General features: G+C 31.4%; 4 protein-coding genes and 1 non-coding gene across 5 annotated transcripts; 2 read left to right on the top strand and 3 right to left on the bottom strand.

Moving 5' to 3' along the window:
* The first annotated feature begins 1,231 nt into the window (after window positions 1-1,231).
* LOC108856707 (uncharacterized) lies at window positions 1,232-1,831 on the top strand. The gene has a single exon (XR_008934472.1). It is a non-coding gene; the product is annotated as an uncharacterized LOC108856707 (transcript).
* A 90-nt stretch (window positions 1,832-1,921) lies between these two features.
* LOC108856706 (E3 ubiquitin-protein ligase RING1-like) lies at window positions 1,922-2,957 on the bottom strand. The gene is given in 11 exon segments (XM_018630572.2): window positions 1,922-1,950; window positions 1,953-1,991; window positions 1,994-2,022; window positions 2,024-2,115; window positions 2,117-2,235; window positions 2,238-2,307; window positions 2,310-2,336; window positions 2,338-2,619; window positions 2,621-2,819; window positions 2,821-2,852; window positions 2,854-2,957. Coding segments are annotated over 11 exon segments (957 nt in total). The 5' UTR covers window positions 2,893-2,957.
* An 11,753-nt stretch (window positions 2,958-14,710) lies between these two features.
* On the top strand, window positions 14,711-17,876 carry LOC108805111 (O-fucosyltransferase 10). Its single transcript, XM_018577079.2, has 10 exons — window positions 14,711-15,223; window positions 15,306-15,408; window positions 15,518-15,591; window positions 15,679-15,767; window positions 15,850-16,047; window positions 16,156-16,360; window positions 16,454-16,621; window positions 16,700-16,867; window positions 16,966-17,156; window positions 17,331-17,876. The coding sequence occupies exons 1-10, from the start codon at window positions 14,873-14,875 to the stop codon at window positions 17,560-17,562; spliced, it is 1,779 nt and encodes a 592-aa protein (XP_018432581.1). The 5' UTR covers window positions 14,711-14,872; the 3' UTR covers window positions 17,563-17,876.
* Window positions 17,877-20,272: 2,396 nt separating this feature from the next.
* Window positions 20,273-21,550, bottom strand: LOC108857101 (uncharacterized). The gene is made up of 4 exons (XM_018631032.2): window positions 21,223-21,550; window positions 21,048-21,135; window positions 20,807-20,959; window positions 20,273-20,545 (listed from the first exon to the last, which is right to left on the bottom strand). The coding sequence occupies exons 1-4, from the start codon at window positions 21,353-21,355 to the stop codon at window positions 20,512-20,514; spliced, it is 408 nt and encodes a 135-aa protein (XP_018486534.1). The 5' UTR covers window positions 21,356-21,550; the 3' UTR covers window positions 20,273-20,511.
* A 2,762-nt stretch (window positions 21,551-24,312) lies between these two features.
* On the bottom strand, window positions 24,313-25,111 carry LOC108859227 (uncharacterized). The gene has a single exon (XM_018633108.2). The coding sequence runs from the start codon at window positions 24,932-24,934 to the stop codon at window positions 24,392-24,394; it is 543 nt and encodes a 180-aa protein (XP_018488610.1). The 5' UTR covers window positions 24,935-25,111; the 3' UTR covers window positions 24,313-24,391.
* Between the last annotated feature and the right edge of the window lie 871 nt (window positions 25,112-25,982).

Genomic DNA, 25,982 nt, shown 5'->3' with positions numbered 1-25,982 from the left:
TGTATGTGAATAAGTTTGAACCAACTTGAGTCTGTTCATTTTGCTACCAATTGTTTTTCTTGAACCAATCAACAAACAATAAATCTATCAAAATTTTGAAATATATTATTAATTATATTCTTGAAAATATCTAAAATTAAAAATTAAACATCAATATATATACATATATATAATTGAAGTCATATATTAAGGATCTTTGATATATCATGCATATTATTTTATTTTATTTTTACAAATGGAAACGAATACATTTTAACATTGTATTCAAATATCATATAAATCACCCAAGAAACCACAATAATTCCATTAAAATATACCCAAAATACATTCATACATGTTATGGCCAAACTTACAATCAAATGTTATGTCTAGCCACTTACAAACACATTCCTATTAGATAGTTTATAAATAATTATGTGTTTACTTATTTAAATTTCAAATAGTTTTTTATTTATTTTAAAGATCCATCCAAAATTATTGGGAAAATACCCATCTTAGAAAAAATTTACCACAAAAAAGAAACAAATACAAAAAAAAATCATCATAGACTTGCTTTAAAGAGGTATACACAAAAAATATAAATAAAAAAGAAAATTTGCAACAATGTTTATCCTGAAATATGTCACATATCACATGTAACTTTTGAATTTTTTCATATGAAATGGCCAAACAATAATTTTAGACGATTTCAAAGCATATAAGAGTAAAAATAAATTATTTTGATAATAGTCACTAATCTAAACATATATAATGGTGAATGGAAAAAATTTTCATTATCATGTTTGATTTCTGTTAATTTATTTAAACAATACAGAAAATTATTATTCGCTTCAATATTATTCTTACTTTTATCTAAGATGAGTCACATTAATCCACTCAAGAAACTAATAAAAGTATATACTATATAATATACTAATGACACATTCAAAAAAACATAATATGTACCTTAAAACATCAATCTATCTATGTTTGTTTGACAGTTTTTGAGACATTTATAATTTATTAATTAGATTCATTAAATTATTTTACAAATACAAAAAATATAAAAATTATAGAGCAATAATTTTCTGGTCTATTAATTAACAAAAATATGTACAAAGTATTTTCCGCGCGTAGCGCGGACAGAACTCTAGTTAATGTAAATGTATAAAGAGATGATTTCTACTTTTGTTGTGAAATTATTTGTAAAGGTAACATGGAGGCGGGCCCAAAATATATAAACGAGAGGAAGGCCCATGTCTCTGTTTTTTTCTTCTCTGCCGTTTTCCTTAGAAAGAGAAATTCTAGTGAGAGAGAAGGGGGGTGCGGAAACCCTAGATCTATCGGAGTAACAAGGACAATGTCGGATCCTTACGAGAGGGTTAACGGTGGAAGGTTAGCGTTCAAGGAGGCGATCTAGCCACGAGGAAGTCGATCGAAAAGAAGAAGAAGAAACAAAAGAAGACAAGCAAAAGCTCCGACGGCGCTGACACCGAAAGATGGCTCCTAACTCTTCAGCGAATTCCCTCCACCCCCGCAACGACATCTACCTATTGACGCTGCGAAGAAGAAGAAGTACGACGATCTGTTCCCGTGGAGGCAAAGAAATTCGGTTACATTCCCAAATCAAACTTCGAATCAGTAGCAGAGGCTCTTGGACGATCGAGTCACGAAGAAAGCTGATCGCTACTGTAAATAGAATGTTTTACCATCCCAACTTGTATGCGTATTGCATTGGTGTTTGTAGAATCTAATGACTTTCTTTGATAAGAGTTAAATCTATTTGAAAGTAAGAAAAAATTGAGTTGCAGTATATATATTTCAATACTTGAGTTTATTTCTGAGATATTCAATAGATAAATGTCTTCACAGCGTCTATACATAGACACTATTTATATATTCTGTTGATTCATAGACCTCAGTGTCAGAAAGTTGTTTGCTCTTAGCTCCTGTTACCTGGAGGATTCTGTGTGCTGTTTCTTCTGGACTAACCCTCTGAAACCTTGTCCTGAAGGCCAAATGTTCCCGAGCTGCATCCACCTTGCGCCTTCTTTCAGCTATATCCTTCTAGTAGAATCACCCCTTTCCTGAGGAATCTGTAACGGTGGTCACCGGTGGCAGTTTCGCGCGGCGGCAAAATCGGGCATGAGTTGTGAAGCCTTAGCCATGGGGTTATGCAGTGTTTATGGTAGATATGTTTACATGGTAGTTCGTTAGCTTCCCCACCAACAATGAAGTCCTCCATGCCAACTGTGATTGGGACGTGTCGTTGGTTAGATGTTCTGATGTGATCTTCACAGTCGGTAGCGCGTCGATGGTTGGTTCTGACGGGCAGGTGGTGGTCCTGGTCTGTCGTCTTTGTGTTAGCTGTTCGATCAGATGCTCTAATCCTGATCCCCGGTAAAAGAAATCACGAGGGTTCATACGCCTGGGTGGTCGTACTGGATTTGGTGCTCGGTCATGTTTCCAAGTGGACTGGTTGATCAGTGAGTATTACATATGTTTCTCTGGTGGAGGTAGACCACCATTGTTATCATTGTCAAGGCTGTGGCGTCGATGGTGGTGTGGTCTGCGTCTTGGCTCCTGTACCACGTTTATGGATCTTGCCCTGAGAAATGGGTCTGCACCGGATCCACCTATGACTGGGAGGATCAAACATGAGTGATAAAGCTTCGAGAAGACGTGTCTCGGGAGAAGCATTAAAGGTGGCGAAGCGGCGAAGTGGAAAGAGAGGCCGTCTCATCTCAATCTCGACAACAAATTGCCTTAGGCACCGAGGGCAAGCGATCTCTGATGGGTTAGAGGAGGCAATCCTGACCGTACGACGACAGTGGTACACAATAGAGACCAAAAGTCCTAAAGGCTCCATTGGAGCGCACTATCGGTCCGTGTTATAGGCAGACTCAGTGACATTATTTTGAAGAAGTAATTATTATGTACAAGACTAAATATTCACGCATATATACGGTAGGTGTTGAATGTTGCATGAAGCAATTGAACATACCAGACTTCTTTCAAATATAGGTCTTGTTAAAGGCTAGTTTTTCTTTTAAGGTTTTAAGATTCCCTCAAGTTAAAGGCTGGAAATCACTTATTGGATCCGGTCATTAAAAGGAGACCAAGGAGGAAAAGAAACAATCATCAAGTAAACATAGCATATTTTTCTTTACAAGGCAAAGAATGAGATTGGATGAAGACGCCATGCTCATTTCGGAGAAAAGTGCCTATTCCAACCCCGAACAATTATCATCGTGCCAAATACGACCTGAACAAATGATCAGTGTCAAATACGATCTGAACTTAATTAAAATTTGAAAAATCTTACCCGAACTTTTTAAAACGTGCATAAAATCTATATTGTACTCTAACAGAAGTAGTCAACCGTTAACAAGATAAACGACGTCGTTTTGATATACGTAACAAGTGCTAGATTTCACCGCAAACAATTTCGGTGGTGCCAAATACGATCAAACACATGGTCGGTGCCAAACACCGACATGAACTCAATTATAATTAAAAAAATATCTAAACTTTTTAAAATGTGCCTAAATCTACATTGATTCTAATAAGAAATGTAGTCATTATTAATAAAGTAAAACGACGTTGTGTTTGATATATATAATATATATATATATATATATATGTTCATCACAAGACTCAAATCCGTGCGTGGCACCCTTTTAAAAAGGGTACATTAACAACTAGACTAAAGTAATTTTTTGAAATATAATTAGACATTTGAAATTATATAAACTAATATTTTTCTTCATCTTATCCAATTAAAACTTTGGTGATTGTTTTTATATATTTTTAGTTATTATGTTAATATGTCTAATATTTTGAACAAGATATCTTAGTGAAAGAAAGGTAAAAAGCCTCTTAACATTTTTGAACAAAATTTCAAAATATATAATATTAACTTTGAAAGAAATCCACTTAAGTTTAAAAAATAAAAATTCTATAAAATAAATTTATAAATAACTTCAAATTTTAAGTATATCTAAGATTGTGTAATTATAAATATTTTATTATTTATATTTAGTAAGATATAATTTTATAAAGATATGATAAGTAAAAACATGTTATGTATTTATATAAATCAGAAAAAATTATCACAAAGTTTTAAAAAAATACGATGAAGAAAAATAATAGTTTATATAATTTCATATATGTAATAATATTTCAAAAAGTTATTTTTGTCTAATTGTTAATACTCTTTAAAAAAGTACCACATTATTGTTTAAGTCCTGGAATATATATATATATACAACGTCGTTTTATCTTGTTAACAGTTGACTAACTTATGTTAGAGTTAATGTAGATTTATGCACATTTTAAATGTTTCAGATAATTTTATTTAATTATAATTGAGTCCATGTCGTATTTGGCACCGACCATGTGTTCGGGTCGTATTTGGCACCACCAAAATTGTTTGGATCGAAATTAGCACTTTTCACCGTATATCAAAACGACGTCGTTTTATTTTGTTAACAGTTGACTAACTTCTGTTAGAGTCAATGTAGATTTATGCACATTTTAAGAAATTCGGGTAGATTTTTAAAATTTTAATTAAGTTCAGGTCGTATTTGGCACTGATCATTTGTTCGGATAGTATTTGACACGATCGAAATTGTTCGGGTTGGAATATGCACTTTTCCCTGCTCATTTCTCTTAGATTTGCTATCCTTTTAAGATAACCTCTGGTTAATGACTATAATAGCCTAAAATCATTTATTGGATCCAAACATTACAGGCTTGGCGAGTCGAAGAAGATTAGCCTTGTCGATGTATTACTCTAGCTATCTATGAAATGTGAAACAGGCCGATTAGAATCTTAGGAAAATTATCTTTTTTAGGCAGAAAAAACACATACATTATCTTTATGGATAAGTCCAACGTAGAATTGTCTTGTTAAACTAATATTTACCAAAAACATGAATTTGTCATTTTAAAATACAATTATAATTTCGAAAATGAAATTATAAAATAATTATAATATTTAGATATTATACTAAAATAAACTAATTAAAATTAAAATAAACCCAAAATTTGTTAAGACATACCTTATGATAATATCAGAAAAGTTAACAATCACAAATATAGACTGTAAAAATTAAAATGACCAAATTATTTTATTAAAGAGATAAATATACAGTTATACCATTGAAATAACTAATCTAGATCTTATGTTTAGAGTTAAGGGATGGAGATTTGGGATTGATGTTTAAAATTTTATAAAATAAATGATAAATGATAAAATTTGAAAATGAAAATTTGAAAAATAGTTTTAAAAAGTATCCTTGAATTTCATAAAGAAAATTTCAAAAAAAAAAGTTATAAAAAGTTCAAATTTGAAAATATATAATCTAAACAATAAAATTTCTTTTTTAAAAAATTAGAAAAATGTTTATTTATTTGTATGTATATATTTAAGTTATAAGAGTTTTTTCTATAGGATTCTTATTGACTTCAGACCGGTGATATTGGAAAGGTAACTTAAAATCATATTTTGTGTTGAAAAATATACTCAATCTCTCCTTAGGAAGGATTCCATCCATAACTAAATTTCTAACGAATCTTCGTAGTACTACCCCTCAACCATGTATAACACAAAACGATACCAAAGCTACCCCAAACATATAAATAGACTCTATAAAAGATTTATACCATGATATAAAAATGGTAAAACCATGGTATATCATTATTATTTACCTATATATATTGTATTTACAACAAAGGTCTATACGCAAACATATTCTTATACTATCGGTGTCGACACATGATGTATACATGAGATCAATTATTGTGGTTGTAGCAATTAAATTCCAGCTGTATATATGATATACATCAAATAGAAGGCCAAAGACAAATGATCCAAGGTTAGTTGGTTAAAACTAAAGAGGAATTAAGAAGTGGACAGGTGCATTTAGGGCTTATACATATATGGCCTACAAACTTCAAGGCCATCCTCGCTCAAAAATTTACTCTTTTCGCTCCCTACCAAAAGTAAACGTAGAATCACATGCTTCAGGCATATTATCACAGTTGCATCTCTAGCTAGAAAACTAAAGCACTAATCCCTTGATACCAAGCGAGACAAGGAAATATATTGATCTACGTGTAATAAAGTTACATTCTAATACTTGCTTTGAAGTCTTATAATTATGTTTCTTCTGTCTAAAAGTGTTATAATTATGTTGGCAGCTGATTGTTATGAAATGGTTGCAAAAGTTTGTTTGCTACAATTGTCAATCTCCAGCCGAAATATTTTTTTAAAGATAATAAGCGTCTCATCGATGCTGTATTGTACAATTATTTTGGTAAAATTTTGATCTTAATAAATATACTTTTAGTCAAGTTGACTTCTATTTGAACGGCTGTACAGCTTTAAAGTTGAGGATGATTAACTTGCGATATAGTGTTTCTTCTTGTTTGTTGGGTTGTCTTCATGTGTAGTTGACTTCTGTATATTAAGGATTGCTTAAACTTATAATAGAAGTGTAAAACGTTGTTAATTGCATGACTTGTGAATCTGCCAACCTATCGATATGATGGGTTTATTATGCTATGTTCATGCATATGGGGTTGACCTTCAAACAAATTTTATATAAAAAAATTGAACGTTGCATGCAGAGATTTTAGCCTGTGTTTATGTCTTTATCTATGTTTATACGCTACTTTTTCTTTGAACTTAAGCAAATTGCGCGGTCGTATACGCATTGCCTAGACGATAAATGTTTTTAGAGCATCTCCAACTCCACTTTATTTTTTATTCTAAAATAAAGTTTAGAGTAAAAAATACTCCAATGGTATTCTATTTCTCACTCTATAATAGAGTGAAAAATAGGTTTACTCCAAATATAGAGTAAGTTGTTTTTTCTTTGTTCATCACTCTATTTTCTACTCTATTTTAAAGTACCATTCGAGCAAACTCCATCTCTATTATAAAGATACTCTTAAACCGCTTGAACTTTTTACTAAACCAGTACCTATACTTAAACCTCACAATTGAAAAACAAAAGATACATTTCATTCTATAAATAATATAGAAAATTAGTAAAATCCTATATATTGGTAAACCAGTAAAATCAATTTAGACTTACGATTCTAGAGAGGAAAAACAAAATGGTAAACGAAGGTTTTCTGGAGTAACAGTAAGATTTAACAGTATATCAACTCTAAGATTTCGAACATTCGATAATTATTAGTTAATTTGGAGACAAGTTTATGTAGGCAGCTTAACTTTACACTGGATAAACTAAAGGTTTAAATGGCAAAATTACAAATAATCCGTCTCACCAAGTCTTTAGGAGACCTTTCATCTAAACCTACAGACAGACTTTCCAATTTAGCTACTAGAAATTTAGAGTCACTCAACTAGCAAATTACAAACTTAATAAGTGTCCAATTTGCCAATTATTTCATTTTAAACCCTGAAAATTTTAGATCAGGTCGATGGGTTCGCATTGAGTTGGAAAACTTTTAGTTTGCGTTGTCTGTTTGTGTTCCGACTTCAAACCAATACGATACTGTATATATTCCTTTTTAGTTGGAAATCTCAGCAAGTTTTCATTCTGACGATACTGTATTTTCTATGAGCTCCTTATTATATTATTACCAAGTATTAGACAATTAGCTCAATTCCGATCATCCAATGTAAAATTCATATATATTCTAAAAAGGCATGGCCTCACGTGATATACACATAATAATCCCGACGATCACGCCTGTTGAAGTCAAAAGCATAACAGAGGATAAACATATGAGTACACAATGTGTCATCAGCATGAGACGCCAACATGCATGCATGGATGTTTGTACACATTCTCGAGTTCCATAAATTATTCAAGATTATAAATTACCTTATTAGTTTTTTAAACCATTCTTTTTCAAGTGGGATTATACAAAAGTGTTTTCATGAACTAAGGGAAATCAATTAGCGTGCTGCTCGTCATTATCCAGCTATTTTAAGATTTATGGACTTTTTTTTTTTTTTGTAACGGAGATTTATGGACTTAATGTCCCATATAAAGTCGACCTTTCCGTTGAGATTTGCAAGGGCAGTGTAGATAATTTCTCTTTCTTTTATGTCACAGGGGCAGCGGAGATAACCCAAAGCTTAATATAATAAGAAGAAGAGAAATTTGATTCTATAACTGAAAAACTGTAATTCATCAAAGAATAACATCAATGTACAACATACTGTATAATGTGTATTAATTGCCACTTTACGCTTTTATACACATGAATATTTTTCTTATTCATTACAAAAATATTTTCCTTCTAAATCTTAATCAATTTTAACCGTATAAACAATTATATAATTTCTTAATTTATATGTAAAATATATAATTTTCTACGTATTATATGTTTTGATTTTTTTTAAAAAAAATATATGTATTTTAATAGATTTTGCTTATACTACATAAACTAATTTTAAATCAATATTATATTATATATTGATATATTATAATTCAATTTCATCTTAAAATAAGATTTCATTTTATTGTGTTCTATTCTGTTTATGAATTATAGAATAGAATTGTAATTTTACAAATTCTCTCTATCTCTCTCCAAAGTCAATCAATTGGAGATCCACAATTACTAGATTTTTCTCATAGTTTAGATATGTCTTATCTTATGTTGTAGATCTGATTTTTTTCATTCATTCTCTTAGTAGATCTAAATCCAAGGTGATGACTGATGTGATATTTTTTATTTCTTTTTTTATCGTCGCATAGTAGGAATTTCTAATTAAACCATTCATACATGTGTTAGCTAATAAGCATATGCGTATTTGTTTGATAAATGAATTGTATCATATATAAATACATCTATCTTATTAAAGTTGAAGTACAATTTCGGTGTGTTTGGATACTTGAATAAGAATATTAAAAAAATTTGGTGTGTTTGATTAATTGAATAACATTTATAAAGAATAAGTTTGTTTGGAAACTTGGATTGTAGTTAAAAAAATTGTTTGGAACTTGAATTGTATTTTTATTAAAAAAATATCTCTATCTAAACAAAATCATCTCTATCTAAACAAAATCAGCAAATCCATTTAAACTTCCTACATTTTAGGAAACCACTAATTGATCATATATGTTTTCGTGATACACAATATTTTTACCCTAGATTTTTAAATTAAATAAATATCATTCGAATATTATAAATATCGTAGGAGGTTCGAGTTGGATCATTTTCGGTCCGGGTTGGTTTGTAGCAACCTAAAAATATATCAATAAACTTTCATTTTAAATATGGCAGTAATAAATAATTTATATATTAAACTGAATTAATATATAAATATGTTATATTGCTATGTAAATAATTGTTTATAGATTCTTTAGTTGACTAATTTTTGATATAGCTTATATTGAAAGAAATTTATTTAAAAAAATTATATGAACTGAAGAAAAAACAATATAAAAGTACTGTACATTTGAATTCAAAATCATTTCTTTTAACAACAAACTAGACAAATATGTTGAATTGTATACAAATTACAATGTAAATATTTAATTAATATAGAAATATGTCACATTGTTTAAACAAAATATCAATGTAAAAGTATTGTACATTTATATTCTAAAATCATTTATTTTAACAATAAGCCAAATAAATATACTGATTGAAAAAGAAATAAAATAAAGTCAGAAAAACACATAGTTTACCAGAGGCACTCTAATATATGTCGAATTTATTAGAAATAAAGTTTTAATAAGATAAATACATTCAATAATTACAAACAAATAATATTTTTCATAAAAGTGAAAAATAATACCCGCGCTTCCGGGTATTGTAATACATTCAAAATCTAGTATATATTGTATTGTAATATGTGAACACCTAAATTTATTCATAGATTTCTAAAACTATTATGGTTGTATGATGATTGAGAATTGTATGCATGTGTTTGTTTTGTGTGGGGATTAAGAATGTGTGGGTAATGTATAATAGTTAGAGAAGGGCTGAGTCATGTGTGTGATGGTGCAACGTGATTGAGAGTTCTCGAGCGTTGCATCATTTTTTGATGGGTCATGTAGAGACCTAATGAGTTGCATGATTTATCATTGAAGCGGATAGACGACGTGTCCAGGTCGTGCAGAGACCAAATGAAGTGGCGAATCATGTGATTTTGTTGGCAGAGCATGCTTGAACCGGTGTCGATTTCATGATCACACAAAGGCGTTGATCTCGCGGGTACCGGTTTATATGGTGAACTCTCATGCGGCAACATGAAGAATACATGGACCAATGAGGTGGTGTGGTCTCATATTGGTACCATCAGAATTTATACTAGTTACTTGTTGATTGCTTTTGCTTTATTAGAGGTTACATGTATAATAATTTTTGTTATGTTGTGTGGTAAATATTGGACAATGATTTTGGGGTTCTTATAGTTTCTCTTACTGAGCTTTTGTCGAAATACTTACACCTTTTTTTCTTTTTTCTTACAAGGTCGGTTCGGCAGTATTTTTGTTAAACGCATCATGGAATCATACTTCGTTGATATACATATTTTTCGCTCCTTGTAATTAAAGGTAAGTGTGTCCCTCTTCCTATCGTTTAATTTGTTATACTTTGTAGTAATATAGACTATTCTATTTGTACATAAAAACAAAACAGTATTATGTAATTGAATATTGATGACAAAGCTTATATTCACGCGTATTTCTCACTTCTACTTGCTGTGAATGAGAAAAATGTCTTCACATGTATATACTCTCACATCTTTTGAATATGGTTACTTTTCAAATATTGTTCTTTCTTATGGTTAATACATAAATTATTCAGAAGAAGAAGCGACATGAGCTTTCATCGCTTTCCCCGTTTTATTGGGGATCCCACGTTTGTTCCACTTCCATCAAACGGCTAAGCTTTGACTACAGGCGAAAACACTTAAGACCACTCATATAAATCACTGTCACACTTAATAGTAGCATTTTTTTTTAATTTTAAGTACCACTTAAATTTAAATGATGTTTTAATATATATATATATATAGATATATATATATATATATATACTGTATGTGTTTTATTTCAATTTTAAATTATTTTTGTAAGTAATTAAATGCAGTTTCAAAATTTTATAAATTTACATGATGAAATTGCAATATTTAATATCTTAATTTTGAACTAAAATAAATATTATAACATTAGTCTCTATATGAATTAATTAAAAAAAAATTGTACTAACTATTGTTACAAGCCGGCAGAGTACAAGAAAATTTTAAGCACAAACTGGCAAACTAAACTTACAATTACATCCTCAGAGAAAAAAAACTTACATCCTCAAAACCATAAGCCTACAAAGAGGAGATAAAACATTCATATATATTATATCAATAAATCTCCATATTGATTAAATATTCCTATCGTAATCACAATCTTCATCAAATTGTAAGAATTATTGGTTATTTACATGTTTACCGTCAGTGTTGCTCCAGATCATAGTGCAATGATATCTTGTTGATAAGTATATTGATGTCTACCTAAAATCAAGTAGGTATATTTGTTTGCTTAAAATCAGGAAGGTGTGTGTAAATAGACTACATCAACTTTTAGAATAAAAAGAAAACAATATTTTGAAGCTGGAAAAATATATTACAAAATGATGGCGACTACCTTTTTCTCTCACCGATCTTTTGCACTATGTGCTCACTTTTTTCTTCACGGACCCGAATCATATTTTCTTCTTATTTTTCTATTTTCCAAGACTGCTTCATGTTTTTTTTTTACTAAAAGATTTTCTACGCTTCATGTTATATGTGTCATATATTTTTTGTTACATTAAAACTATTATATTACTTAAACAAAAATAGTTTAGAAAACTAAACTAAAACTAAATCGGAGTAAAACAACCAACACATAAAATCTATATGAAAAGACCCACTAGTTTTAGTTAATGAATTAACAATATCGCGTTATGAGTCTTAGCTATATAATTTTTTTTTTTTTTTGAAACCAGCTATATAAGAAATCTTGATGTCTTGATTTTTTTTCTTCTAAAGAGATGTTAGCTTGTCCAATTCTGCTGGAAGTTTGTACGAGTTTTTGGTTCTTTAATCATTGCAATTAAGTCTTTAGAACTCGATGATGTCAAAAAAAAGTCTTTAGAACCCGATCCAAAATGTTGCAGTTTGAGTAGAGTGACATAATTTTTACTGTTCAAACAGGTGCTTCAAGCTCCTAATACGGAGAAATAACTTGACTCCTTTGTTTTCTTACCCGTAAGCTGAATTTATCTTAATGTCTGATTTTAAACCTCTTAGCAGACACTGAATTATGATGTAACCGTCTATTAACCATCCATCCATCATACATATATTGGATACTCTTAAAATAAACTCAAACTATACAGAAATTTTGAAGCGATAACTGAAATGATATAATTGAAATAACATAATGGACTTAATTAGTTAAACTAAATATTTTAATTTATTATAGGAATTTTACTGATAAATATTTAACCTATTATTTAATCAGACGATAACTTGTTAACTAATATTTTATTATTTAAAACTTTCAAATTAAATACCATTAACATTCACCTTTCCATCTATAATTCTGTATATTTTGGATGGGAAAAAGTTATCGGATTATAGTTGAGAAGTTTTATCACTAAAGACTTGTAAAATAGTTTATAAAAGCTTTTAAAATTAGATAAAGGTTTATAAAGTCACTTAAAGTGGATAAAAAATTATAAATAATTAAGAATTACTTATACATTGTTTTTTAAACTCTTATACCAATTTTCAGCCTTCAAAATCAGTTTATAAATCCTTTTATATTATTTTTATAATTTTATTACTGATTTATTAGGTTTTATAAATATTTAAAAAAACATTTAAAATGATTAATAAGGCTTTATCAAAATTTTTAATAAGCCTTCACACTTTCTACTACATTACATATCAACTGTTATTAATGATTTATAAGCCTTTAAAAATTATTTTATAAATTCCTGTAAGCATTATATATTGTTTTATAACTCCTCTAAATAGTTTATAAGTCTTTATAAGTATTTTATAAACTCATACAAATGATTAAAAGACATTATAAATAATATTATACTTTTTTTTAAAACTCAGTTTTTATTTCTGAACTCTTATATCTGATTTTATCATGTTTTGTAAGTGATCAATAAAGCTTTTGAATAGTTATATATTCATTTATAATCTCTTATGAATTATTTATCAAAATTTATAATCAATTTAAAATATTTTATAAATAATTTTATAATATTTATCCATTTTGGTGATTTTGTAACTTTTATCACATTTTACAAGTTTTTACAAATTATTACCTAGGGATTTTTCTTCTTATTATATGATAATATAGGGGTTTTTATCACATAAGTTTCCAATTATTAAAATTTATAGAGATTTAAGTAAAAATCTTTAATGATTTGGATAAAAACCTTTTAATTAAAAATTAATATATATAATGTTATTAAAATAACTATCCGTCAATGTTCTAAAATATTCATCTTTTTCGTAATTCAAAAATAAGGGTGATTTGCGGAAAAAACTAAATTTTAATTTTGTATACAAAACTAAATAACTTATTCAATCAAGAGGGTTTTTCAAAAACAACCTAAAATTTCAAGTTATAAAACCAACATTTCTGTGATTACTATTCACCCATGAAATTTTCAAACCATCTTTATGTTTTGAAATATTTATAAAATTACCATTATTATTTAATTTTTCAATTATTTCAAAAAATGAAAAAATCAATTACCTCCTAAAAATTCTTTTTATTTACAACAATGTCATTATCATCAATTTTCTTACCATCACAAACTATCATTTTTGAGCTGTTAGAAGCTCAATAATTCAATTTCTAACTATTTTTCTATTTCCAAATTAACAAATCTTTATTTTCTTTTCATTTTCATCTAAAACCTTCCATAATTTTTATTTTCATCGAGGATTTTTCTAACTTTAGTCATCTTTTGCCTTAAAAATAAAATGGGAGAGAGAGTGAGAGAGAGAGAGAGAGAGAGAGAGAGAGAGAGAGAGAGAGAGAGAGAGAGAGAGAGAGAGAGAGAGAGAGAGAGAGAGAGAGAGAGAGAGAGAGAGAGAGAGAGAGAGAGAGAGATTTGGTAAATAGTTTATTTTTTTAATACATGGTAAAAAGTTTATTCATCAAGGATTTTTCTAACTTTAATCATCTTTTGACTTAAAAAAAAAAAGAAATTATATTTTCATAACATGGATACATCAGATACTTTGACAGCTAGAGGGGCAAATTAGATTAACTTCCGAAAATGTGACAAATAACGGAATTTTTTTGAGCTGTTAGAAGCTCAATAATTTAATTTCTGACTATTTTTCTCTTTCCAAATCAACAAATCTTTATTTTCTTTTCATTTTCATCTAAAACCTTCCATAATTTTTATTTTCATCGAGGATTTTTCTAGCTTTAGTCATCTTTTGACTTAAAAATAAAAAATGAGAGAGAGAGAGAGAGAGATTTGGTAAATAGTTTATTTTTTTGTACATGGTAAAAAGTTTATTCATCAAGGATTTTTCTAACTTCAGTCATCTTTTGACTTAAAAAAGAAATTATATTTCATAACATGGATACATCAGATACTTTGACAGCTAGAGGGGTGTATTAGATTAACTTCCGAAAATGTGACAAATAACGGAATTTTTTTTTTTAAATAAATAAATTTTATTCTAAGTGTAATCATGTTTGGCCTCTTTAAGAATCTCACTGTCTTTGTGCGTCAGAACATAAAAAAGAACTTCAATGTACTGAAGTTTCCACAGATCCATCTTCCCAAACATATCTCTGTAGCTTGCTACAACTCCAAGATCTCTCTCTAATACATTACCTCCCTATTAAATTCAAAAATCGAATTTTTGTGGTCTCCGATGAAAAGCAAAATCTACCACCAGCAAAACAGCAGTAACAGTGTTGTAGGTAGCGACAATGGCTGCTGCCGAAACGAGGAGTCTCCGAGCCCACCTTTATCTCCGAACCGCCGTGTCCCTCGCCGTCAGCGGCGGCAAACTCTGTTCAGAGCATCTTCTTTTTCTTTCCGGAGAAAGCTTCGCTACTTGCTTCTCCTTCCTATGATCTACGCTTCTGGGCTTCTCATGTGTGTCGGTCCTTTCTCGGGTCTCGTCGGGTGGGTCTATGTCCCCGGGTCTGTTTATCGGAGCCCCGAGATTTACAAGAAACTCCGACATGACATTTTCGCTGACAATTCCACCGACGTCCAGGTCTTTTACTGTTACAAATAAATTAAATTAAATTAAATTTTCGTTTTCTGATTTTGAATGTCAATGCTTCTTTGTGTACCAGTTTTCTTCTGTGTGGAAGTACAAAAGGAGACCAAAAATGCAAAAACCTTGTCCGAATTCGAATTCGACAGGTACATCATCGCATCTTGGTCTTAACGGAGGAGGTAAGGAGCCAAACCAATTTCCTTACAATTTTGTGGCTTCCCAGTTTCTGGGTAATTAAGATTTTTTTTTAAAGCTTTTGCACACAATGTGTTTGATGAAATTTTCCAGATTCATCGGGTCTTACTCTTAGTGGTTACTTGATTGTGGAGGCAAATGGCGGCCTTAATCAGCAACGTTCGGCGGTAATAACACCTTCTTTTTTTACTATACCCATTGATTTTATTAGTCCAGTATGTCCTAACTTGTTGTTTTTGTTTGATTGCTTGCAGATTTGCAATGCTGTGGCTGTAGCGGGACTCTTAAACGCGGTCTTAGTAATACCGGAGTTTGAATTTCACGCCATTTGGAAGGATTCAAGGTAAAAAGAGAGCGCGCATAACTTTCTAAAGTCTTGTTAAAAAATATATTGGGACTAATAAGAATTGCAAAATTTGTGACAGCACCTTTGGGGATATCTATGACGAAGATCATTTCATATCTAGCCTCGAAGGATATGTGAAAGTTGTGAGACATGTTCCTGATGAGGTTATGGCCCGTTTTGATTACAATCTCACAAGTATCCCTACTATCCGCGTTCAAGCTTGGGCTACTGTGAAGTACTATAATGGAGAAGTCTATCCATTGTTAAAGGAACATGGGTATGTTTATTTTTTTTTAACTCTTGAAATCTGTTGCATAGACTTTGTTAGCTCTTTTCTTTTTTTTTTCTGAAAGGGAGGGGTTGTTTTGTTTAATTCAATCTTCAGGGTTATACGGATATCTCCTTTTGCAAATCGATTGGCGATGAGTGTTCCACCGTATATCCAACTTCTAAGGTGCATAGCCAATTACAAAGCGTTGAAGTTTTCTTCACCAATATCAGCACTAGCTGAAAAGTTAGTTGATCGGATGGTGGAGAAAAGCTCTGAGACCGGGGGAAAGTATGTCGCTGTCCACCTTCGATTTGAGGAGGTATAAGATTTTGCCCTCTCAATATTTATCTTGTTTAATAGTTTTTTCTTCTTATTAAAAACAAAAGAAAAAAAAAAAACTTTTGTTTTTTAGGACATGGTGGCCTTCTCTTGTTGTCTTTATGAAGGAGGAAGAGCTGAGAAATCTGAAATGGACGTGATTCGTCAGAAAAGTTGGAAAGGAAAGTTCAAACGAAGAGATCGTGTCATTAGGCCTGACCTTAACCGCGTTTCTGGAAAATGTCCCCTTACCCCATTAGAGGTAAAAATTACCCTTTCAGTTTTAGTTTTAGTTTAGAGGCATCTTCAGGTTTTTATTGTTTTTTTAACGTCAGCATAGGTTGGTATGATGCTCCGTGGTATGGGATTCGATAACAACACTTCCATATATTTGGCCTCGGGGAAAATCTACCTGCCCGAGAAACATTTGGCTCCTCTTCACGAAATGTTTCCTCGTCTCTACACAAAAGAGTCTCTTGCAACTCCGGAGGAGCTTACCCCCTTTGAGGTTTTACTTTAAATTCATTATTAATCTAAAAGCAGTTATGTTGGCGGCGGCTACATGTAGTAGAATCTGATATTCTCTTCTTTTCTCCGGTTATTTAGGGATATTCTTCCAGAATGGCGGCTCTGGACTACACGGTGAGTTTGTTAAGTGAAGTGTTTGTGACAACTCAAGGAGGAAATTTTCCTCATTTTTTGATGGGCCATCGGAGATTCCTTTTCGGTGGACATGCAAAAACTATCATACCCGACAAGCCCAAACTCGTTCTCCTTCTTCAGGACATGGAAATGAGGTACTCTAGATAAATGCATAGATGCCTGAAGAAATTTACGTTCATGTTTGTTGAGCTTTTGATAAAGAAATAATCTAAGAAAATGAATGTGGCATCTTTTTTTTTAAAGCTCCTATGAGACCTTACTATTGATTAAGAGTTTGTTTACAAATACTTCATCTGAATCTTGAACAGTTGGGAAGTTTTCAAGAAGGAGATGAAACAGATGCTAGGGGAAAGCGATCGGAAGGGAGTAATGGTACCTAGAGTCAGAAAGATCAACCGGAAAACTTCCATTTACACATACCCTTTACCCGAATGTGAATGCATCTTTCATCTCTCTTCCAATTTTTCGACTACCGGAAACATCCAGAATTTTGGAGCTCTTCATCCAACTTCCAACCTCATGACGTCTGCAAGACTATAGTCCCAAAGTCTTTTTGACACTTGCACTTTTGCTTTGAGCCAGGTCCTGAACGTTGTTTTTTGCTCTTGTTGAAAGCAAGCAAATCAGCTGTGGAGGAGATTTTTATTGAGGAAAATTTGGAGTTCACATGTATACACCTAAAAGTGTAAGAACTCTTCAGAATTGAAGGTTTGTTCTGGTCTTTTAGGAGCTAGGACGGTCGCAAAAACAAGGGTGTGATTTTCTGTACTTATGTGTTTATCTTTTTGTTCAGTACTTACTTTGTGCCCTCAGTTGTTAAGTGTATAGAAATTTACATCGATCTTTTGAAAGTTTTTATTTGCCTTAATTGTTTGCAATACATGTCAATGTCATAATCATTGTTTGGGATGTGGCAAGCGAATTTAGTTTTAGTTTCCATCTACAGCCACAATATAGTTGTAACAAACTTGTAGTTATTGTTTTTAATTTCTATCTACATCCATTTTTTTAGTTGTAACAAACTGGTCGAACACAAGATTGATTGACTTTTTCTGAATTTTTTTTTATTTGATCTGTTCATCTTAAAAGTTCAAGATATTAATAAAAGTGACATTATTTTTTTTTCTTGAAAATAATTGTTTTACTTAATCATCTTCATTTTTTATTTATAACATTACATCCGACATGAACAACTAATTTTAAGCTCTAAGTATACTCTTTTTTTTTTAAAACACAAGTGTACCAAAAAACTAATATCTACTCATTTCTTACCAATACAAACCATTTTTTTCACTTTTTTCTTGTTTCATCCAAAAAATTCAACTTTTTATCTACCAAAATTTATAAGTTTATTAAAGCCATTCAAATTTGATCTTATGTGATGTTTGAAAATGTTACATGTTCGAACTTCTGCTATGCTAAATTTATGTGTGTTATTTTGTAAATGTGTTAGTTTGAGCAGTGCCATTGAGTAGTAGTGTAGTACTAGTTTCTACGGAAATGGTACACCTAGCTTTAAGAGGACTGGGTTTGATGAGATTTTCCTTCGCTTAAATATGACGTTGGGAAAGACGTTGTACGAGTCTCATCTCATGGCCTAAGTTGAGCTGTTTAGTGCTCGTCTGTTGGTAACTCAGCTTGGCTTGCTGGAGAAGGTTGGACCTCAGCTCTGGTGGAGGTTCCCAGTGTCATCGAGAAGGCTTGTGCTGGACCTTTTTAACTTCTCCAAAAGCTAATGTTGTTAGCACGGTACTTCAACTTGCCTTAAATGACCGTTGATGCATGCTCCAGCAAGAACTCTTACCCCTCAACAAGTATGACTTCTATCATCGTTCTTTGGGGGTTAATCTACACTTACCATTCTGCTTGTCTAAGATGATAATGATAACCATTGTTTTCAGGGATCTGTGAAGACGCAAAAACTTGGGGACTTGGCAATCAAGGCAGCTGATACATGTTGTGTGTCTAATGAACACTTTAATCACACATAATCTGCTCCTGTGAGAAGTACCCAAGGAAGCACAAGGGAACTTTTTCCTTCACCATGACATCTGGACAAACCAATGCTTCGAAGCAGAAAACTACATCAACAAACATCCCAACAGATCCTGTTAACTCTACAACCACTTGCATCTCTTCTTTCCCTGAGGAAAAGGTAAACAGATCAAAGGAGCTTATAGCTAGTGACCCGTCAAGTCCACAGGCCACAAGTGGTCTCCAAGTGACTCAAATGAATAATATTGGCTTTGAGGCTGCAGACACTCTAGATGAGGAAAGAGCCAAGTTTCTCAGATTGCTTGGCTGGGATGAAACAATCGCTCTTACAGAGGAAGGAGACCAAAGCTTTTTGTGAACAAGTAAAAAGACTCCTTCAACACTCTTTTCTTCTTATAAGATTTTTAAAAAGGTTGTGTTATTTGTTTTGTTCAAACAGTATAAGACGCTGAGGCCGTCACTGCCGCATAAACTGTCCATCATACAAGAGGCAAGAGAGGATATAGCTCAAGAGTCCTGAAACCAAACTTTTTTTTTTTTTTGAATGAATCTGAAACCAAACCTTACAAACTAAAGAAACTAATGGTTTGTTAGTTGTTACTCTATGGATGATGATAGTTTCATATTTCTTTTTATTTTTCTTTGAGAAAAGCTGGCTACTACTTTTAGCAATGGAAGAGGAGAAAATGAGGGGGTTTTTGGGTTTTGTTTGATGGTTTTGCAAATACTGCAAATAACTTAGCATGAGCCTTGAATTTGGGATATTAGTGTCCTGCCTTTGTATCTTGTTTGAGACTTTGAATATTTCTAACTACATATAACAAAGCTAAGTCGAAGAAGATTGTCCATCTACAATCAGTGATAATAGATAATTGCTTATTTCTACTCGAGAGATATTCATACAATAAGAACATCATTTTGTGATCTATGATTGTAAATCTACAATACAATGATCAGTTCCGCTTGAGGAATACCGTTTTGCAATCAAATAAAGATACTTTAGAACTTCTTAGCTGTAAACACATATACCATACAGTGAACATCTACAGTGGACATCTTGTCTGCTAGTCTTTTTTTTTTCTTTTTCTCAGACAGCTGGTTGAGGTTTGTCTGTCCAAATTAAAGACTTAAACCCGATCACATGATTTGTTTCAGTTTCTAGAAAAACCAACCAAAGAAATTGGCTTGAAACTGTTGCGACACTTTTAATCAAAATAAAAGGTAAATGTTACCAATCGTTCACTCCAATGCAATTACATTCACATAAAGTTGAAGATTATTATCTATCCATCCTCTACATAAGAAGCAACAACTTATAACCCAAGCATAGAACGACAAAGTTTAAAACAAACACACCAAGGCAATGGAGGAATCTAGCACACAACACCAAGCTGGACCAAACAAGACACAAGAATTTACAGAGAAGAAGAAAACGAGGCATCTGTAAGTTGTAACCACAAGTATCTGCGTTGGAGTATGTGCCTGCAAGTCTACTTACTCCGAGTGTGATGTCCAATACATTAGCCCACTGCGAAAACAGTTTTAGTCAGCGCCGAGATACATACATATACCTTAAATGATATGATTGAACGTTTCATTGCAAATTCAAATAACATAAAAGCTAATACCCATATAGTGAAAAATCTACTTGTAGATTGGAGAAAAACAAGAAAACACACTTTTATATAATGATGTTAGTATGGATTGATCATTTTCTACAACTGTTTGAGTTCAGACTTCTCAATCTAAAAAAAAAAAAAAAAAGTGGTTGGTGGTGCAAAGTGGTTACCTTATCAATACGAAAACACATTGAAAGACACCGGCGACACCAGTCCAGGTGGAAGGACCAGTTTTGACGACGGAATCTTGAATCAGCAGACCAACAGAAGCAGCTAGGGAAACAAACGCCACGACATACGCTATGAAAAGCCATAGCTTCAACCTAATGTTGAAGGCAAAATCAGTTTTTATCAATAATCACTAATGATTATATTTCAAAGGAAAACATGAATCCAAGTCAACGAAGAAACCTCCATTCGCCTTCGTCGTAAGGAGAGTAATCGATATCTTCTTTTCTGACGCAATTGAACATCAAAGCTCCGAGAGATGCGAATATTCCTGCGGAAACCCTAAAAAGTCAGAATTAAAAACCGGGGGGGGGGGGGATTATTTGTTGAGAGACAGAGATATAGTTTTTTTTTTTACCAGGGAGATAGTGGAGGAAGGGAACTTGGATGGAGCTGCACACAACGGCGTCCACCCAAAACCACCAGCCGGTGCCGAAAACAGCTCCGGAGAAACCCGGCCCGAAAATCGCCCAGAGTTCAGCCAAGTCCATCGCTAGATGATCGGTTTCAGATCGGATCGGATCTAACACCCCCGTGGCAGTGAAATCTTTTGACAAATCTTTGTAACAACCAATACTCACGGCCGCCCTTGTTAATTTATCGAAAACCTGTTTAGAGAGATATTATTGTTTGGTGGTTTTTGATCGAGACTCGAGTTTAGACACACGTCAACTAGACCCAAGCCCATAACCCAAATCCATTCAGTTCAGTTCTGTAATATATAAAATTCTATTTATTTTAAAATTATTTTTATATAATCTTTTTTGAGAAAAGACTTTCTATTTAAAAATGTTACAGCCCTTTAGAGGCATCACTACAAGCCTTGACCCAATTATACATTTTTATATAAATTTGTAGAAAATAAATATATTTTTCAACATTTTTAAAATACATAACATGTTTCAAATCTGGATATCTGAACCAAAATTTCACTAATTGAATCCGTAAAACTATTATTTAGATTTATTAGTTTCTACTTCGATTTGTTCCACCTGATCATTATTTCTCATTGTTCAATTTATTAAAATACTTACTATCCATACATTATAAAACATTTATAATATATAAAAAAAAATATTTTATATTTATAAAGTCATTTCCAACGGTACCTCATTTTGTTTTTATTTATAAATTAATCTTTAACTTTTATAATTTTCTGTTTTATATCTTAAACAATAGTTTTATACTTTAAAGAAATTATTAATACTTTCATAACATAATTATAAGTTTATATAAACCTTTTTATCTTTTAAAAGAAACTAAACTTATGTACATAATGAAGATTTAATTAAAATAAAATCATATTTTGATAAAATTATGTTTTAAAATAATAACAATTATTATAAAATTAATAATAAGAAATAATAACATAATGTATTTGAAATTATTCCTTTTCAATGGAAAAAATGAAGAGGAACATTGAAGCAAAATGTAAACTCATTTTGTGTTTATCTCATTTTGAGACAAAAAATAAAGATCTCACATGGGCAAAATATTTTTTAACAAAAGCATCATCAACAAAGTAGTTGAATTAAAGATTCATTTGTTCAATCAATGTAATCAAATGGGGCTCTTTTGACACATGGTATAATGTGAGTGGAAATGATATTGGAAGAGTAAGCACACACAAGCACAAATACATCGATTAGGAATTTTTTTTTCTTTTTTGGAACACCATCGATTAGGAATTATTGTGTTTTTATTAGTTTCCATATTTTGAGATTTTTATCTTTTCAAATTATTTGAATTCAATTATTTTGTAATAAACAATTTTCTGTATCCAAAGTGAAATGATAATTATTAGGCAAAAAAGAAAAAATATGTGAAATATAAAAAAAGGTTGTTGGATAAATGAATTGTTGTAGATAGTCTAAGTAAATTGACAATTCATCCTCTTTTGTCATGTCATCCCCACATAACATCCACAAAATATCATATATTAGCGGTGTACCGCGTTCCACTGATATATCATGATTTTTACCATTTTTTTACTAAGGTATAAGTTTTTTATAGTCTTTTTAAAGTGTTTCAAGTAATCTTAGAATCATTTCAGATCTATGTATGTTTTGGACCAATATGGGTCATGGGAAAGCTTGAACCTGAAAAGATCAAATCAAAGTCGTTTTCTAGCGACAGTATCGATTGAAACCCACTCGACACTCTTTTTTCATGGCTTCACTGCACTCTATAAATCAGCGACTTTTCGCACGGTTGTCTGACCAGCTCCATGGTAGGGAAGAAGACTCTCATCGGTGTTTGTTCACTGTCGATAGTTGTATTAGGCATGAAAGCGGCAAATATTATGTCAAGGCGTTTGTTGGTTGCCTTATTAGTTTTGTCTTGTTTGGCAAAGTGTTCCATCAAACATGTCATCATCGGCATTACGGAAGCCATCTCCATCCCGGCACATTTGTTCATGTGCCAGCTAAATCGTCTTTAACCATGGTAATCTGTTTTCAGTGTTGTTTTTAAAACTCCTCATACACGGCGCCAGTTGTATAATTTGAATTTGATGCAGTTCTAAAAGTAAAATGTATTGATTGAAAGACGTTTATTGAATTACCACGAGGTGATTACAAAAAGATTCAACGATTTTAGTTGTAAAGAATAAATAAGCAAGAAGAATAAGAATTATGTAAACCATATCTCTTGTGTCATGTTCCCTAGCTAAGTGTTTGTAAATATCCCCTCTTTATATATTCGGTAGATTTATATGTTATGTACTTGAGCCGGCATGAAACCTTTAGCCGATTTCATCCTATTGGACCGAGATCGTTTATTCCATGAAAATGTTTGAGAGATATAATTCATCTTTAACAAATAAGAAAACACAGTTTTTATTAACGTCCAACAAACTTCAACTCAACTATTGGGTCAATATTATGTGATTAGCCCACTAGAAATTTTACAATTATGTTGAAAGAGCTGTAAATCTCATCTTGAGTATTGCGATCCTTTCTAAACAAAGCGAGTTAACTGAACTCCAGTGCCTAACTTTTATTTTGGTTTTAAGTTTTAACTATTATTTAAAATAGTTAAATGACTTATGCTATTTGGAAGTAGCAAGTTTGAATGTGTATTATGAAATTGTGTTTTGTATTACAAGTATTTCATGTTTAAGTCCAAGTAATCAAGTATATTTTAATCAAGTAATATGTAATTTCAAATAACAAACCAAATCAAGTAAATAAGAAGATCAACTAAAAAACTAAGTGAATTAATTTACGAATATATCCAAATTTTTAACAAGTACTTAATTAATGAAGTGAGTACTTATTTTATAAGGATCACAAGTATAATAACAATAACATAAAAATACGCTAGTTGTAAAAGTACCCATGTCTATTCTTGAGAAAATCAGCTAGTAAAAGAAAACGATATCAATAGGTGTAATGTTAAACGCCATCAAAAAAATTAGGTTTTATTTAATAATCTAGGAAAGAAGATGGAAGAAGAGACTCTGATTTTGTATTTGTTCAATTACTGCCTGTAGATAAATGCATAGATTAAAATCTTTGAATTAAAACTCAAACAGTTGTAACCTTCAAAAGATGAGTACAATTGCTTTGAATCTGCAAAGTCCGTAGTTGACAATCACCACCACCAGATCTCCTCTTCCACAGATTCTCTGCTCCAGCGCCACCGCCACAATCGTTATCCTTCTTCTTAATCACTGGCAAAGGCGGATCCATATCAGCGACATCGATTACATTAATCTTTTTGCTATCAAACTCCTCCGTTTTGATTCTTCCTCGAATACTCTTAGTAGTTGTAGTGGTGGGAGCGGCGAAAGTGAGATTCTTCCCCGAGAAAAGGCGTTTGAGCTTAAAGTAGCGGTGGTGAGCGGCGGGAGTTATCGAGGAGGAAGTGGTGGTGGGATGACCGACGATCTTTTTGCTGCGTTTGACCTGACCAATGCAGCTAATCTTGGGAGAAAGAGGATCAGCTTGATGGTCTTCTTGATTTAATTTAGCCGGAAGGGTCACGTTCTTGATTGAAGGTCTGGAGCATAACAATGGTAAGAAAATGGGTCTGTGGAAGTGAACATTGTTCTGTCTCGTCTCCATCATCTTCAACCAATTGAAATTGTAAGAGACATAAGAGATTTAAACTTGTTTATATTTGATCGGTTTAGAAAATAGGACTTGGCTTCTCAAGTGAGAGAGGAGGAGAGTTGGGTTTATCAGTTTATGGTAGTTTGGAGAGTAGCAAAGCTTTGATGGTTTAATATTAAGAAGAGAGAGAAGAGACATTGGTCAAAGTAGCTTTTTAGTAGAGTATACATTCATTATTTGAGTTTCACATGCACCACCAGATTTCTCCCCCAGCAAATTGGCCTCTTCCCAAACCGGTAAAGTATCTTTTTCTCTATAATTGTAATTCTAATTACTTTTTGAATAATTGAATTTTTGGCTTGAATTATTGCCATTTGGACAAAGGAAATAATTATATATAATACATTACTAGATTTTGAACAGAATAATTTTTTGACAAAATAATATTTAATAAAAGTTATAAAATTCATACATAATTTACGCATTTAAAAAAAAATCAACATAATTTATGATTAAATTTGTGTATATGACTTAGTTTAATTCTACTTAGATAGTATTATTTTAGGTTGCGAGAATATAAATATTTTTTTAATTAAATCATTTAATCTTGATAGAAAACTAGAAGTGTCATCCTGAGTTTTATAAGAGATGTTATAATTTAGTTTCTTTCAATCTAAAATTTATGAATAAAAAAAAAAGAAAAACCTTAATTTGAGATGGTAAATATCTTTAGTGTTTAAGTTTTTGAAAATTCATTTCAATACAAGTTATAAAATTATATATATTTTATAATTTAAGTAATAAAAAATTCTAATCCGTGATAAGTTGCAAAATAATAATTTAGAAATAAAATCTTTAAGAAATTAACTAAATTCAGTCAGTTTTCTGTGGATTGTAAATATTTGTATGTATAAAAACTAACATAAGTTCATATATAAAGTTTTCTATAGTAAAATAAAATTTATATATCAATATAATTATGAAATTAAATGATACTTAATAATGACCTGTCTATTTAACCCATCTCACATTTGTGTACATGAACACCCAACATAATCGGGAT

This window comes from Raphanus sativus, chromosome 5 (genome assembly GCF_000801105.2).
Source record: "Raphanus sativus cultivar WK10039 chromosome 5, ASM80110v3, whole genome shotgun sequence".
NCBI lineage: Eukaryota > Viridiplantae > Streptophyta > Magnoliopsida > Brassicales > Brassicaceae > Raphanus > Raphanus sativus.
This window is presented reverse-complemented; position numbering and strand designations above follow the sequence as displayed.

Coding starts and splice junctions, on each gene's coding strand:
- LOC108857101 (XM_018631032.2), bottom strand. CDS start 21,355: ATGGACTTGGCTGAACTCTGGGCGATTTTCGGGCCGGGTTTCTCCGGA. Junction 21,136..21,222: donor CTTCCTCCACTATCTCCCTG/GTAAAAAAAAAA, acceptor GGGTTTCCGCAG/GAATATTCGCATCTCTCGGA. Junction 20,960..21,047: donor TACGACGAAGGCGAATGGAG/GTTTCTTCGTTG, acceptor CTTCAACATTAG/GTTGAAGCTATGGCTTTTCA.
- LOC108859227 (XM_018633108.2), bottom strand. CDS start 24,934: ATGATGGAGACGAGACAGAACAATGTTCACTTCCACAGACCCATTTTC.
- LOC108805111 (XM_018577079.2), top strand. CDS start 14,873: ATGAAAAGCAAAATCTACCACCAGCAAAACAGCAGTAACAGTGTTGTA. Junction 16,361..16,453: donor TCCACCTTCGATTTGAGGAG/GTATAAGATTTT, acceptor TTTGTTTTTTAG/GACATGGTGGCCTTCTCTTG. Junction 17,157..17,330: donor CTTCAGGACATGGAAATGAG/GTACTCTAGATA, acceptor AATCTTGAACAG/TTGGGAAGTTTTCAAGAAGG.